The sequence below is a fragment of the Cyprinodon tularosa genome, unplaced genomic scaffold (genome assembly GCF_016077235.1).
Source record: "Cyprinodon tularosa strain WSP-4 unplaced genomic scaffold, ASM1607723v1 ctg1120, whole genome shotgun sequence".
In the NCBI taxonomy this organism is placed as follows: domain Eukaryota; kingdom Metazoa; phylum Chordata; class Actinopteri; order Cyprinodontiformes; family Cyprinodontidae; genus Cyprinodon; species Cyprinodon tularosa.
In genome coordinates this window covers 150,985-163,889 of record NW_024037917.1, presented here as the reverse complement: position 1 = coordinate 163,889, position 12,905 = coordinate 150,985, and the positions used below count along the sequence as shown (strand labels likewise).

The window sequence follows — 12,905 nt, the reverse complement described above, 5'->3', positions numbered from 1 at the left end:
TCACCCAGGCACTGAAAACCCCTCCACCACGTTAAGGTGGCAGTTCAAGGAGGGGCTTTATTGTTATACTGAGGGGAAAATGTTTTTGATATGTGGTTATTGCTTGAGTAAGTGAGGTTCCTATGAGTTGGGTGCAGTAAAAGGGTACCTGTGAAATTATTCATTAACAATGATGTAATAAATGCAAATGTGTGTAGAGTTGGAGAGTAATTTTCCTGCACATCTGTGCAGGCTGGTTTGGACCGACTTTGCTGCTGCCACCTGCTTCATTGGTTCCCACTGTGGCTGGATCTTCTACTGGGCTGCACCGTCTCCCTTCGTATTGCCTGTTCTGGACCATTTTCCATTCATGGACACTTATTGAGAGGGTGGTAGGACTGAGTGCACTCAGTATTTTTATTTTATTTTTGGACATTGAACTTTTTATGCCTGAGATCTCAGAGTGTTTTTTTCCAAGTCCTTCAGTGGTTCTAACTGTTGTATATGAGAAGGAAGGACTTGATGGACTTTTATTTTTCTGATGTTGAGTCAACTGTTTACATGTGACTAAATTCAATACACCTTATTCATTTCCGCTAATCTGTTGTCCAGTGTGTTATTTGGGGTGGATATCTGAACCTTTGTATAGGTGGAAAAACCAACAGCCTCCTCACTGAACCTAGACTGGATTCTCCTTCTGGGTTATAGGTACTACATATTTGTATTACTAATAATAGTAATAAAGGAGGGGTTACAATATGTTTATTCAAGGAAACAAGTAAAAGCTACAGGACAGTGGTAGACAAGGACTAACATTACCTACCACTGCTCTAGAGAGTGTGATCAGCTGATACGCCAGTAATTATCATGGGTCAGGATATCTTGCTATACCGTGAGAATGCACTCCCTCCTAATTCTTCCAAAGTATTCCAGCAGTGCAGCATTGATTGCTTCCCATTAGACAGCCCTTTTCATGGATCTCACAGGACTATAAAACTGTTTACTGCATCCACGCGAATGCCTCACACCTTTTTAAATTGAAGTTTTGATCTGTAATATGACCCACCCTTTTGATGAAGGGGAATGTGAAAAGCAATGGTGAGAAATCCTCTAAATATTGCATACACTTTGATTAAAGATATGATCTTTTTCATTTATTTGATATGTCATGATCTTAACACCTATGGCTGGATTTGGCTCTTTTCTCACTTCTGCTTTGCTCCGCCCAGCACTCATTGTCTTTAAACAGATCCACATGTTTCTGCTTGTATTTAAGCTGCCTGTTCCCAGCTATTGGTGGCAGATAATTCAAGCCTAGTATGAGAGTTATCTAGCTTACCCTGTTGTGTTTTGCCTGCCTGATCCTCACCTGCTTCTTCCCCAGGACTTCTGAGTTTTGGTCACCCCTGTTCTGCTCTGTATCCCTGATCTGTTTCTGTTTCTGCCTGTTAACGACCTTGGACTGTTTTCTGACCCCGGCATGGATTATCTCTCTGGATTTGTCTGCTCCTTTGCATGCTCTTGCTTCTGCTTATCATTGCTCCACTTCTCTCCTGGATTTCTGGAGGCAGCTCCATCACAAACTATTGAGTAACCACTTCAGTCCTTTTTTTGTGCTCAGACTGAACTTTACCAAGTCGGTAACTCTTAAGCTCATTATCATTTCCGGTCTGAGTTCTGAAGTCACTGACCTGAGCTCCGGCTTTACAGAGTGTTCAGTAAAGCAGCCTCAAGTTCATGATTTAATACATGCTTGTTTTAAGTTCACCCTGAACTCTCTGCTTGAATTCTGAGCTCCTGACATGATTGGCCCTGAAGGGCTTATTCCTCCATCATTACTACATTATGTAAAAAAAAAAAAAAATTCACTAGACAAAAAAGAACAACAGGTATTTTCTTTTTTATGTTTAGAGATTCATTTCGTTTTAGCTTTTACAAAATGACATTTAAAAATAGATCTATAACATTAAAAATAAATGAAACTAGTGCCACAGTTTTACAATTCTATTCAAATATCATTACATTACATTTACATTTCTGTTTAAAAGTTAAGGAAAAACAGCATTAACCACCATGAACCAGAAGTAAATGTAAAGAAATAGGCATTATTATATTGCCCATAAGGTAAATATGATCAGTTACACAGGTGGAAATGTTTGCATGCAGGCCTTTAAATTTCATGGAAAATGAACCAGTCCTGCATAAGATAGGCAGGAGGAGCTAGTGTTAATGATCCGTCTTTACCTTAACTGTTGACCTCCTAAGGATGTTTCTAAGCTCACCTCTCCATCAGCAGGAATTCACCTTCAAACCCACTTAGATTGAAGGATCTTTACCATTCTTCATCAAGCTTCCTCAGATCAATCAGCCCGATGAACCGGATAGATGATCAGAGGAGCAGAGTTTTTACCTCCATAATTAGGACAGGGACAGAAGTATGGGTAGAGTTTCTCTTTAAAGAGAAAGCCAGTAAAGGAGTAGATCAGAGCTGCAGCATCTACATCATAGAAGGAGACCAGACCCTCCTCATAATCCACAAACACCCCCACCTTCTCAGGACCAGGATGGAGATGGAGACGGACTGGGGGAACAGCACCAGCTTTGTACTCACTTCTGTTTCTCAACCAAATAGTCCAGTAACCATTCTGAGGACTTTCTATGATCTTTCCCTTCCTGTCGATGGACTCTCTGGCCACTCCTAAATCCCAGTCAGTCTTTCCTTTAACCTGAACCTCAAAGTAAAATCTGCCTGAAGAGAAACCCTGATGTCCTAAAATGCAACCATTATAAGAAAATCTCTTTGGGTTGTCTGGTAATTTCTTCCTTAATTCACTATGTTTCACCTGTTTTCCATCGTCAGACAAGATTAGTTCAGGATGAGCTGTATCAGGATCCAGAGTCACATCCACTGCAGACTGCTGGACCCTCTTCATCTCAGCCTGCCTCATCTTCTTCATGTCCTCCCTGATCTTCTCCTCCAGCAGAGCCACAGCTCTCACCACAGTCCCCTCATATGATGGTGGACGGACTCTGACCTCTGTCCAGTTCTTGGTGGGTGGAGCAGCTTTCAGGGAGGAGAAGTTTTGGAGGAGGTGGAGGTGGTCTTCACACTGGGTGAGCTGCTTTACCTCAGAGCTCCTCTTCATCAGCTCAGAGATTTCCTGTTCCAGATCTTTGATGAAGTCTTCAGCCTGTTTCTCTGCAGTTTTCTGTTTGTCTTCGATCTCCTTGATGAGCTCCTTCAGGCCTCTCTCAGCAGACTCCTTCAGAGCAGTGAAGACCTCAACACCTTCTGCTTTCTCTCTGTCTGCAGCATCTTTACTGATCTTCATCGACCTTTTTATCTCCTGAATCTTCACTCGTCTGTTCTGGATCATCCTCTGAACTTCAACTTCTATCTTCCTCAGTTCTGTGTTCTTTCTTTTGGATTCCTCTCTCAGAGGAACAAGCTCATGGTTCTTATGGTCTGAAACAGGACATATCAAACAGACACATGTCTGGTCGGTCCTACAGAACAGCTCCAGAGGTTTATCATGTTGTGGACACATTCTGTCCTCCAGGTTCTCCACAGGCTCCATCAGCTGATGTTTCTTCAGACGTGGAGCTGTCAGATGAGGCTCCAGGTGAGTCTGACAGTAGGAGAGGAGACACACCAGGCAGGACTTCAGGGCCTTCAGTTTGGTTCCAGTGCAGACGTCACAGGGAACTTCTCCTGGTTTGGCAGCTTGTTGCTCTGAGCTGCTGCTGCTAATGGCTTCCTGCTGAGCCTCACGTCTGAACTTAGCAACCATCTCAGACAACAAGGTGTTGACCTTCAGCTGAGGTCTAGAGTTGAAATGTTCTTTACACAAAGGGCAATTGTAGAGAACATTTCCATCCCAGTGCTGAGTGATGCAGGCTTTGCAGAAGTTGTGTCCACATGGTGTTGTGATTGGATCAGTTAAAGTATTCAGACAGATGGAGCACAGGAACAGGTCCTCAGACCGTAGGTTGCTTTCAGAAGTCATACCTGCACACTAAGAACAGGAAACAGAGATCAATGATTAGGAAGATGTCCCTGATCTGAAGGTGTGACATGATATTCTGATCAGGCTTCATGATGTGAGTTCAGTCAGCTGACCAAAGGAGAAGAAAATCTGATCACCCTGTGGCGAGAGTTATCTAGTGTTCCTGTGTTTTCTGATTGCCCTGTTCCTGACCCATTCTGCCTCTGGACTTCCGAGCCTGCCTGTCCCCGTTCTAATCTGTGGCTTGACCTGTTTTCAGACTCCTCTCGGATTTGTGAACCTGAACCCGAACCTGACTCCCTTCGGCACCTCTTTGAACCTCTGATCTCCTGGCTCTGACTAAAGAGCACATATTTGACACAGACTTTGGCTTCATTGTCTGGATTATCCTGCCTTTCTTTACCTGCATGGTTTTGATCCTGCCTATCCTCCGACGTCAGAGACACCATTGTCTGGGACTCTGGGCGCATCTTGCTGGCAGCCAACCGGCTGGAACCAACCTCATCCTCTGGGCTCAGACTGAACTATAAGAATAGGTTAGTGACTCACATGTTCATTATCATCCTCCGCCAGAAAGACGTGGTCACTAACCTGTTGTTTCCTCCTGCAGAGGTTCCTGCCTTAAGCCGTTCTCCGATTTTTTTGCCCTTTTTGGACCGACTTTCCAGTCATGCAAAAAATTTTCGATTGGGCCGACTTTGAGCCTGATCATGCCAAATGCAGTGTTTAGGGGGTAACGAGGGGCGATCAGACTCTTACGACTGTCACAATTTGGTTATGGTTAGTTGACCCAAAAGCAGAGGCAGGGAGGCAGAGATGAATTTCTTGTGGATTTTATAATGAGTTTACTGAAAACAGAGGCAGGTAATCCAAAAATCCAGATACGAAAACAGAGTTCAAATAAACAGGAAACCAGGAATCCAAAAATTCAAAATGAAAACAAAGTCCAAACTGACGTGAAACCAGGAGTTCAAAAATCAAAACATGAAAACTAGTCAAAACGTACCAGAAACCAAGGAGACATCAGAATCAAATCACAATCAAAAGAAGGAAGGCTCAGAGAGAAGGAGTTGGAGCATGTTTGATGATGACCCAGCAAAGAAGAACAGAACAGAGAGAGTATATAAAGGAGACTGAAACAAAGAGTGGGCTAATGAGCAGACTGGGAGCAGGTGTGCACAGAGCAGGATAGAAAAAGAGCAGAAAAAGGAGAACACAAGAGGCTAGCAGAGGGCAACAAATAAAAAAACCTAGAAAACTGAAAAAGACCAGAAAACACAACAAAGTAAGAATTACAACACTAAAACTATAAAAACAAGGAGTAAAGCAAAACTGAACAGTCAAAAGGAAACATAACAGAAGCAGGACTAAGACAGTAATTGAGAAAAAACCAAAGAAGAAAACAAAATAAGAATTAAACCATAAAAAACTAGAAAATGAGGAGCAAAGCAAAACTGAACATCCAAAAAAAAAAAACATAACAGAGGCAGAACTCTAACAACGACCACCTCCTGATCAGGAATCGTGAGGTCAGGAGAAAATCAAACATGTTTGATTTTCAGTCGACTGTCGTGGGCAAAAATCCCCCAGTGGGCATGCACAAACTCGAATTCTTCTTCTTCCTCTCAGACGAAAACACAGAAGCATGGCTGGGGTGCCAGTCAAATGGAGTTATTTGTGTAAAATTGATAAACTGTAGAAGCCATGTTTGCTCGGCCATGTCTTTGTCCAAATAAGCTGTCGTCTTTTCTTTTCAGGGCTCTCAGTATACAAAAATTGTGCAATGTGCATGCATTGTGACCTGTGAACTCACAATGTAAGACGAAACCACAGGTTTCGTCTTACATTGTTAGCTGCAGCTGCTTTCAACGATTGAAAAAATCACACAGTGTATGCCCTGCTTTAGACGCCAATGCTGTTCAAAGCAGTTCAGTTTTTAATAAATGATTTGAGAAATGTAACTGCCTCAGCCTCGAATACTGGGTCCTATTGAGCCTGACATTCCCTGCCTTTTCATTTTGACTCTAATAGTGATTTAGGAGGGCTTGTTTTGATTTACATACTTTATAAAGGTATTCGCTCATGTCTTCGCACACCTGCAGGGCTAGAGCGTGTCTGGGTGAGAGGGGCTGTTGATTGTTTTCAAACAGGTCAGACTTCATTTAGAATCAAGGTTTATTCAACCTTTTTCTGTTTGCTTCACTGTGATATGTTTTTTAAATTCACTTTATTTTTGATTAATTTTTGTCATCAATGATAAAAGCCTCACTGAAACACCACAAACATAATAAGAATAGGTCCAGAGAAATGACTGAGGCAGTGACAGAGATGATTTCTCTCCTCCACAATAAACACATCAGTTTGGATCTGGTTTCAGATTATCTTTATTGCCATTCAACATTTTATCAGATATCCACTGCAGAACGAACCTGCAAAACATTCTCAAATTGGAGGCACCTGGACCTTTTCCTGGTTTAAAAAATATATTTTGACATTTGTCAAGGATGCTTGTCAGTTATTGAGTATCTGGACGCCCATCCTTATAAGCACATTCTAAGGCAGGTTTCTACTTTCATCCTGCCAGATAATTGGAGCTTATTGGGTGTCGTGTTTGGATATTGGCTATGAATCATAATGGGGATTATCTTGTGTAAATTCAATCACTCTCCCTGTTTAGTGATGACTTTCTCTTCCATTAAAGATGACTTCCTTCACCCTTCTTTCAAACCATCGGTCTTCTGTGTCCAGGCTTCAAACATTTTGGCTGTCAAAGGTGTGTCCTTTGATCCTGAGGTTCTTTCCTTAGAGCTGCTAGCTCTCCTGTACTTTGCCATGTGTTTGTATAGTCATCGTTTATCTTCCTGAAGTAGGAGCTCGAGCGTTCCTCACTGCACTGATATGTCATGGTTAGAGAAAATCCTCCAGAGTTTTCAGAAATTCCTGACAGATATGGAATTACAATGTTTCCGCCTGTTTAAAATGTAGTGTTATGTTTCCTGTGGCTTTTCTTTGGGTAACTTAAACTTCTAGTTTTAGTAACGACATGCTCGGAATGATTTAATGATGTGTTTGTTCATTTCTCCTCTGTGTCTAAAAGGATCTTGTCAGCCTTTCCTTGCCTTGTAAATGAGGTGAACCAGTTCTACCACCTTCCCTATGACTCCTCTACAAAGCCTCAGCACAAGTCCACTATTAGCTCCGCCCTCTCCTCAGAGTTGGGAAGCCCCACTCACTTCACCCCCTCCCCTCTGTGCTTTAGAGAATGAAGTCAAAGGACTATTTAGGAGGCAGAATCCCCTAAAAGCAGTTGGGTCAGATAAACAGCACTGAAACACTGTGCTGATCAGCTGCCTCAGTCTTCAGACCTGCTGCACAGACGATTGTGGTAATCAAGTCTTTATGCTTCTTGTTTTAACCCCCTTAAGTCCATTACAGGCTCATTTCTGGATTCCTTACAGGGAGCCTAGAGTTTGGTGGATGATGAAAACAAATTGCTCTTCACAACATAACGTAACACCCAGACTACCCTGGAATGTCCCCTGACAGGGAGCAGCATATGAGGCTATAAAAACATGTCAGTCATTCTAGGGCCATGAATGCTGGTTACTCACAAAGCTGTTCTTTCCCCTCTGCTCTTCTACCTGTAAACCAGCAGCTGCTCCTCACGTGACGGATGACAGTTTGCGAATTACACCATCCTTATTGGGCTCATCTCCAGTTCAGTTTCATATTTAGTATGTTGTATTTTGTTTTTCTGTTTTTTTTACATTTGCCACAACGTTCCCTCCTCAAAATGTTACAAGGATTTTTTTTATTTTTTTATTACTTCTTTCATGTTGTACATGTATTTTGCTTGTTAAACATTCCTAAAAGTTATGTCAACTAGATGTCCGTCCATGTGCAGCGCAGATGGATGGAAATGATTCAAATAGAGAGAATTGTCCCCATGAAGCTGGACAGCAGAGATCTAACTGGCAGCTTCTCACTCTGGGATTTACTCTGATACATGATTATTAGCTTTTTATCCACTCAGAAGCATTTAATGGGATAACCGTGACTAGGTGTGTCTTTCTCTAGATTTTTAACTGGGAGGAGTCTTCCTGTCATTTGCTAAGGCTAAAAAAGACTTTACAGTCTTCTAAAGAGAGATTTTTTTTATCTTTAATAAAATTATATAATTAACTTTTACAATAGCTTCATTTCATATTCATGTTTTAAACAATATTTAGTAAAAATCAAATGATCATGGAAAAACGCAACATTCCCCTCTTTGCTACTTATTTAAAACTTATAATACAATTCAGTCTTTTAAATATAATGAAAGAGCACATACACTGCTAAGCTATTGTAAAATGCAAAATACTCAGAAAAGTCCCATAAAATATTCACTAAAAAGTTACTGTAGCACAATAAATGATTTCAATACAGGCATAGGTGTAGTAACAGTAACTGTAGAACTAAGGCAAACAGAAGGCATATCAACACAAGACACTGACAAATAATTTAGAAATGTTTTGATCAATACAGCAAATCTAAGTTTAATTTGCTGTTGGAGAAACAGTGGCTATAATCAGCTTTACTCACCTCTATTTGAGTCAGTTGTTGGGGAGGAAAAAGGGACTTCAGACCGATAGAAAATAGTCAGCACTGCAATTCTAAAAAATGACGCTCAAACCAGTCTTTCTAGCGATGCTCCACCTTCCTTCCTGTTAGTAAAACAGGAAGAGTTTTCTGCATCACTATTTTCCTTTAGTCAGAGACATCAAATAACACGGGTCCTGTGTATTTTGATAAGGCTGCAGCCTTACAGGAGCAGCCTTCCAAAAATGGCCCTTACCATTCAAACACCAGCCAAATGGCAGCCTAGTGCCCTCCATCTCCCAACCACTGGAGTGACCCCCTCTGGCATAGTTACTTTACTCTGACTCCACCCTCTCACTGAATTACAGGGCCTGACCAGGAGACGACGCTTCTCTGTAGATCTTAATGTCCACAAATCATGACAGAAAGAATATTTTAGAACAAAAATTGATGTTTAAAAAGGAATTTTAGGGGATCAGCCAAGGAAAGTGGGGAAAATTTGAATGGCTACTACTGTAGATGCCTCCTTATCTGCTAAAACGTGTATAATGTCATGACGTGATGATGCAGTAGACTGGAGTTGTATAAAATGCTTCTTCAACTGTGATTCCAGGCCACTACATGAGAAGTGAGCTGGGATGGTAAGTAGCTGCCTTCTGTAACCCAAAGCAACTTCTCTGATCTGAGTAAGATTATAATTTCTTTCTAAATCTTTTGTCATGTCTCATAGTTATTCAATACATTGACATTATGAAGAGTTATTTCAAGAGTTTGTCAGGAGTGATTTCTTCTCAGAAATGGAGCAGGAGGCCTTTAACATTTTCTCTAGGATTTTCTCTGCTCTTGGAGCATTGATCCTTTCCAACATACAAAAACAGTTCCATGTTAGGACACGTCTATCAGGTTACCCTCTGTTACCACAACAGCTTTGAACCATAGGAGTCATGGGGCCCAGGTGTTCCCCCACCCCCTGAAGGATAAGACTTTACCTGTGTCCTCACCAACATAACACAGAGGCTGAATGAAGCAGAGCGTTGAAGAAGGTGATCCTCCCTTCAGGCAGAATGTCATATTTAAATGTTCATCTGTTCAGAGCACAGGGTTGTACTCTGACTGGTTTCTGCATTCCCAAAACCCGGCAGGTCACAGATTCTGAAACAGCTGAATTTGACTCCATCTCATCTATAGAAAGTGTCCTGGAACAGTCTGTTGAAAATGTTCTCCATAAAAAGGTGCCTCAGTAGAACAGTAAAAAAAAAACAAAATGGTTCTAACATCCCCAGAAGCAGTCCACAGTCTGTTGCAGATAGTCTGCATATCCGGACCCCAGACCAGATCCAAAGATGTGCAGGAAACATAACATGTTCCCCTATGTGTTTTATCCAATAAGCTATCAAACTAAGTCTGTGGTTCCATCTAATTTATTGATTACAGCTGCAGGTGAAGTAAATTCAGGCTAGGGTTAGTTGACTGTGTGCATCTGCCAGGTGCCAGTGTTTGCCAACCTTTTTTACTTGTGTAACCCTTTGGGCATTTTGTCTCACCATGAGTAGAGTCAAAAGTATTGATAATGGCCCAAAAGTTGAGTTTACAATAACTAATTATAAAATTATTATTTTATTCTTAGGCATTTTCTTCTTTCCATCTCAAATGAAAACCAAAAATATGTTTGGATTTTCATCCTTCTGCTTCATTCTATCTCTATTCTCCCACTTCATCTGGTCTGTTCCTCTTTGGCTGTGACTCCATTCTGGAGAGAAATATCAGCTGTGCTGCTGCCATCAACACCTTTGTTTATAGATGTTGGAGATCAGCCTGTTTTTCAGTGTAGTCCTGTTTCTCAGACTGTGACTAACTGGATGTGCTCTCTTCGTCCGCTGACATGGGAGCTGGCTCAGAGCTCCTCTGCCTGGCTGTGTGTTTCTTTCTGTCTCCTTGAACCCCAGTCGGCCTCAGCAGATGGCCGCTCACACTGAGCCTGGTTCTGCTGGAGGTTTCTTCCTGTTCAAAGGGAGTTTTTCTTCTCCACTGTCGCTACAAGCATGCTTAGTGTGAGGGATTGCCTTTGGGTGAATGAATCGATGCAATCAACTGGTTTTCCTTAGATAGAAAACTTTGAATCAATCTGACTGGATGATCTGGTGAACTGTAAACTGCCTTGAGATGACATGTGTTGTGAATTGGAGCTATAGAAATAAACTAAATTAAATTGAATTTCTATATCTCCGTTGCAGGGGTGTGACTTTAGAGGAGAGTCATTCCTGTTACATCACCCACATTTGATCTCAACAAGCTGGATCAGGATCCAGAGTCACATCCACTGCAGACTGTTGGACCCTCTTCAGCTCCGCCTCCATCATCTTCTTCATTAAGTTAAGATGTTATCAAAATCCACACTGGTTAAGTCTCATATTCAATTTTGTTATATCTCTGGAAATAATGTGTGATGATGTTGAGTACGATGCTTGCCACGGTTATGTTTTTGTTTGGCACTACTTTGTAAAGCGGAGGGCTACGTGTTTATAAGAGCAATAAAGGAGGAGCCTCCCTGTTCTCTGTGTTCAGAGAGAGCGGGCAGTGTGGCTACCGGTTAACTTGAAAGTAATGTCTCCTGTCTCCTATTTATCTCATAAGTGAGTTAACATTTATGCAAAGATGCATTCACATGGTGCAGACGATGGTGAAGTGTCCAGTGGCTCCCATGGAAATGGTAGGAGATCCACTGCAGAAGAACCAACAGATGAAAAAGGCGACAATTTATACGTTGAATCTCTCAGCAATGGTCTGACATCCACTTTCCCTTGTTTTATTGGTGATAGCAGTATTTCCCTTTTATTATTCAATCAACTAAACACCTAAACAGCCTAAATAAAGACTCTCTAACCACGTCTCTTAACTGAAAATGTCTGAATTTAAAGAGTTATTTGTCATTTTTAAACTATTATCCTATAAATGAACAGTGGGAGCCAATATGATAAAATGTGCAGATCTCACAGTTTTTAGGTTTCTAATTAGAGATGTCCCGATCCAGGTTTTTGCACTTCTGATCCGATACCGAAATTGTTTTTGGACTTCCGATCCGATACCGATACTGGCCGATACCAGCCTATCCGAGCATGTATTTAAGTTTAAGTTAAAGTATTTAGCCTTAGTTGTAAGACTCATGTTGAAAAGGGTTTTAGTACTCTTGATAACATCTAGCCAGCTAAATTAGGTGAGATTGAATAAAACACAATGCTTGGTAACAACAAACTTACCTGTTTATTAAGAGATAAACACAAACTGGACAAAATTACGAATAGCAATCTGAAATTGCACAGTGAGCAGTAAAACCGTAAACAGTTAAAGGTGCAAGTATTACTGTAAGTTTTAATAAAAATGCAAAACAGGGGAACACTGGCGCAAAATAGTGGAATGGATCGTTTCAATCGGCGAAACTGGAAAATACGGACCGGATTTTTTTTTAAAAACTGGATCGGCAGTCTGGATCGGCATTTTACATGCTTTGCCGATACGCATTTTTTTGCCAATATCGGCGTCCCGATCCGATACGTGGATCGGATCGGGACAAGCCTATTTCTAATATATATTTCTATCTAATCATTCAGTCCCTCTATGATAGATTTTACACTCTTGGTTAAAATGTGCAGACCTCTGCCAAGTGTCTGGGAACATTTAGGGCCTGATTGGAGCTGTTCTGTGGGAGAGATGAGGTCCAATTCAGGAGGTTCAGGAAATGATTCCTTCTGTAGAAATCAGTGAAGTGCAGATATGTGTCAGAGAAGAGGAAAGGCTCATTTTGATCCACGGAGAGACGAGATGCTGAACTTTAACCCAACTTAAAGATAAAACATGTTTCATAAAAACATCTCCTGCAGTTTTTCCAGATCAATGAGGTCTTTTTACATCCAGTTGGTCCATTTTTCAGACCATGATGCAGCTTCATGACCAGTTTTCTTCTAATCAAAAAGAAAGGAGAACAAAACAGAGTTTTCTGAATGATTTTAATCGTTCCCAACCAAACATAGACGCCATTATTAGGTTTTACAGTTTCTCCAGGTAAACAGTTTTAATCTGAGCATCAAATGAAAACAAATCAAACACCAACTTCAATAAAATGTAACAAACTGAAACATAAAAACATCAAGAGGAAAACAATCAATCAATCCCAGATGAGTCTCCTTTTATTCCCTTCTGGTCAATGATCCGACCAACAGTTGAGTTCAGCTCCAGTAAAGAGGAGAAAACAAAAAAATGATGCAGGAAAACCATGGTTCTGGTCAAGAACCTGGAACCAAAGCCCACTTTTAATGGTCCCAGTTTGAAAAATGACAGCTG

At 41.1% G+C, this 12,905-nt stretch overlaps 1 protein-coding gene across 2 annotated transcripts; it reads right to left on the bottom strand.

Annotated features, from left to right (window-relative positions):
* Positions 1-1,980: 1,980 nt before the first annotated feature.
* LOC119793406 (E3 ubiquitin-protein ligase TRIM39-like) lies at positions 1,981-8,820 on the bottom strand. 2 transcript variants are annotated; one of them, XM_038300611.1, is made up of 2 exons: positions 8,571-8,820; positions 1,981-3,995 (listed from the first exon to the last, which is right to left on the bottom strand). In XM_038300611.1, exon 2 carries the CDS (start codon positions 3,984-3,986, stop codon positions 2,340-2,342), a length of 1,647 nt encoding a protein of 548 aa, XP_038156539.1. In that variant the 5' UTR covers positions 3,987-3,995; positions 8,571-8,820; the 3' UTR covers positions 1,981-2,339. The 2 variants fall into 2 exon arrangements, with proteins under 2 accessions (XP_038156539.1, XP_038156529.1); XM_038300601.1 differs by lacking the exon at positions 8,571-8,820 and adding an exon at positions 4,390-4,454.
* Positions 8,821-12,905: the final 4,085 nt, after the last annotated feature.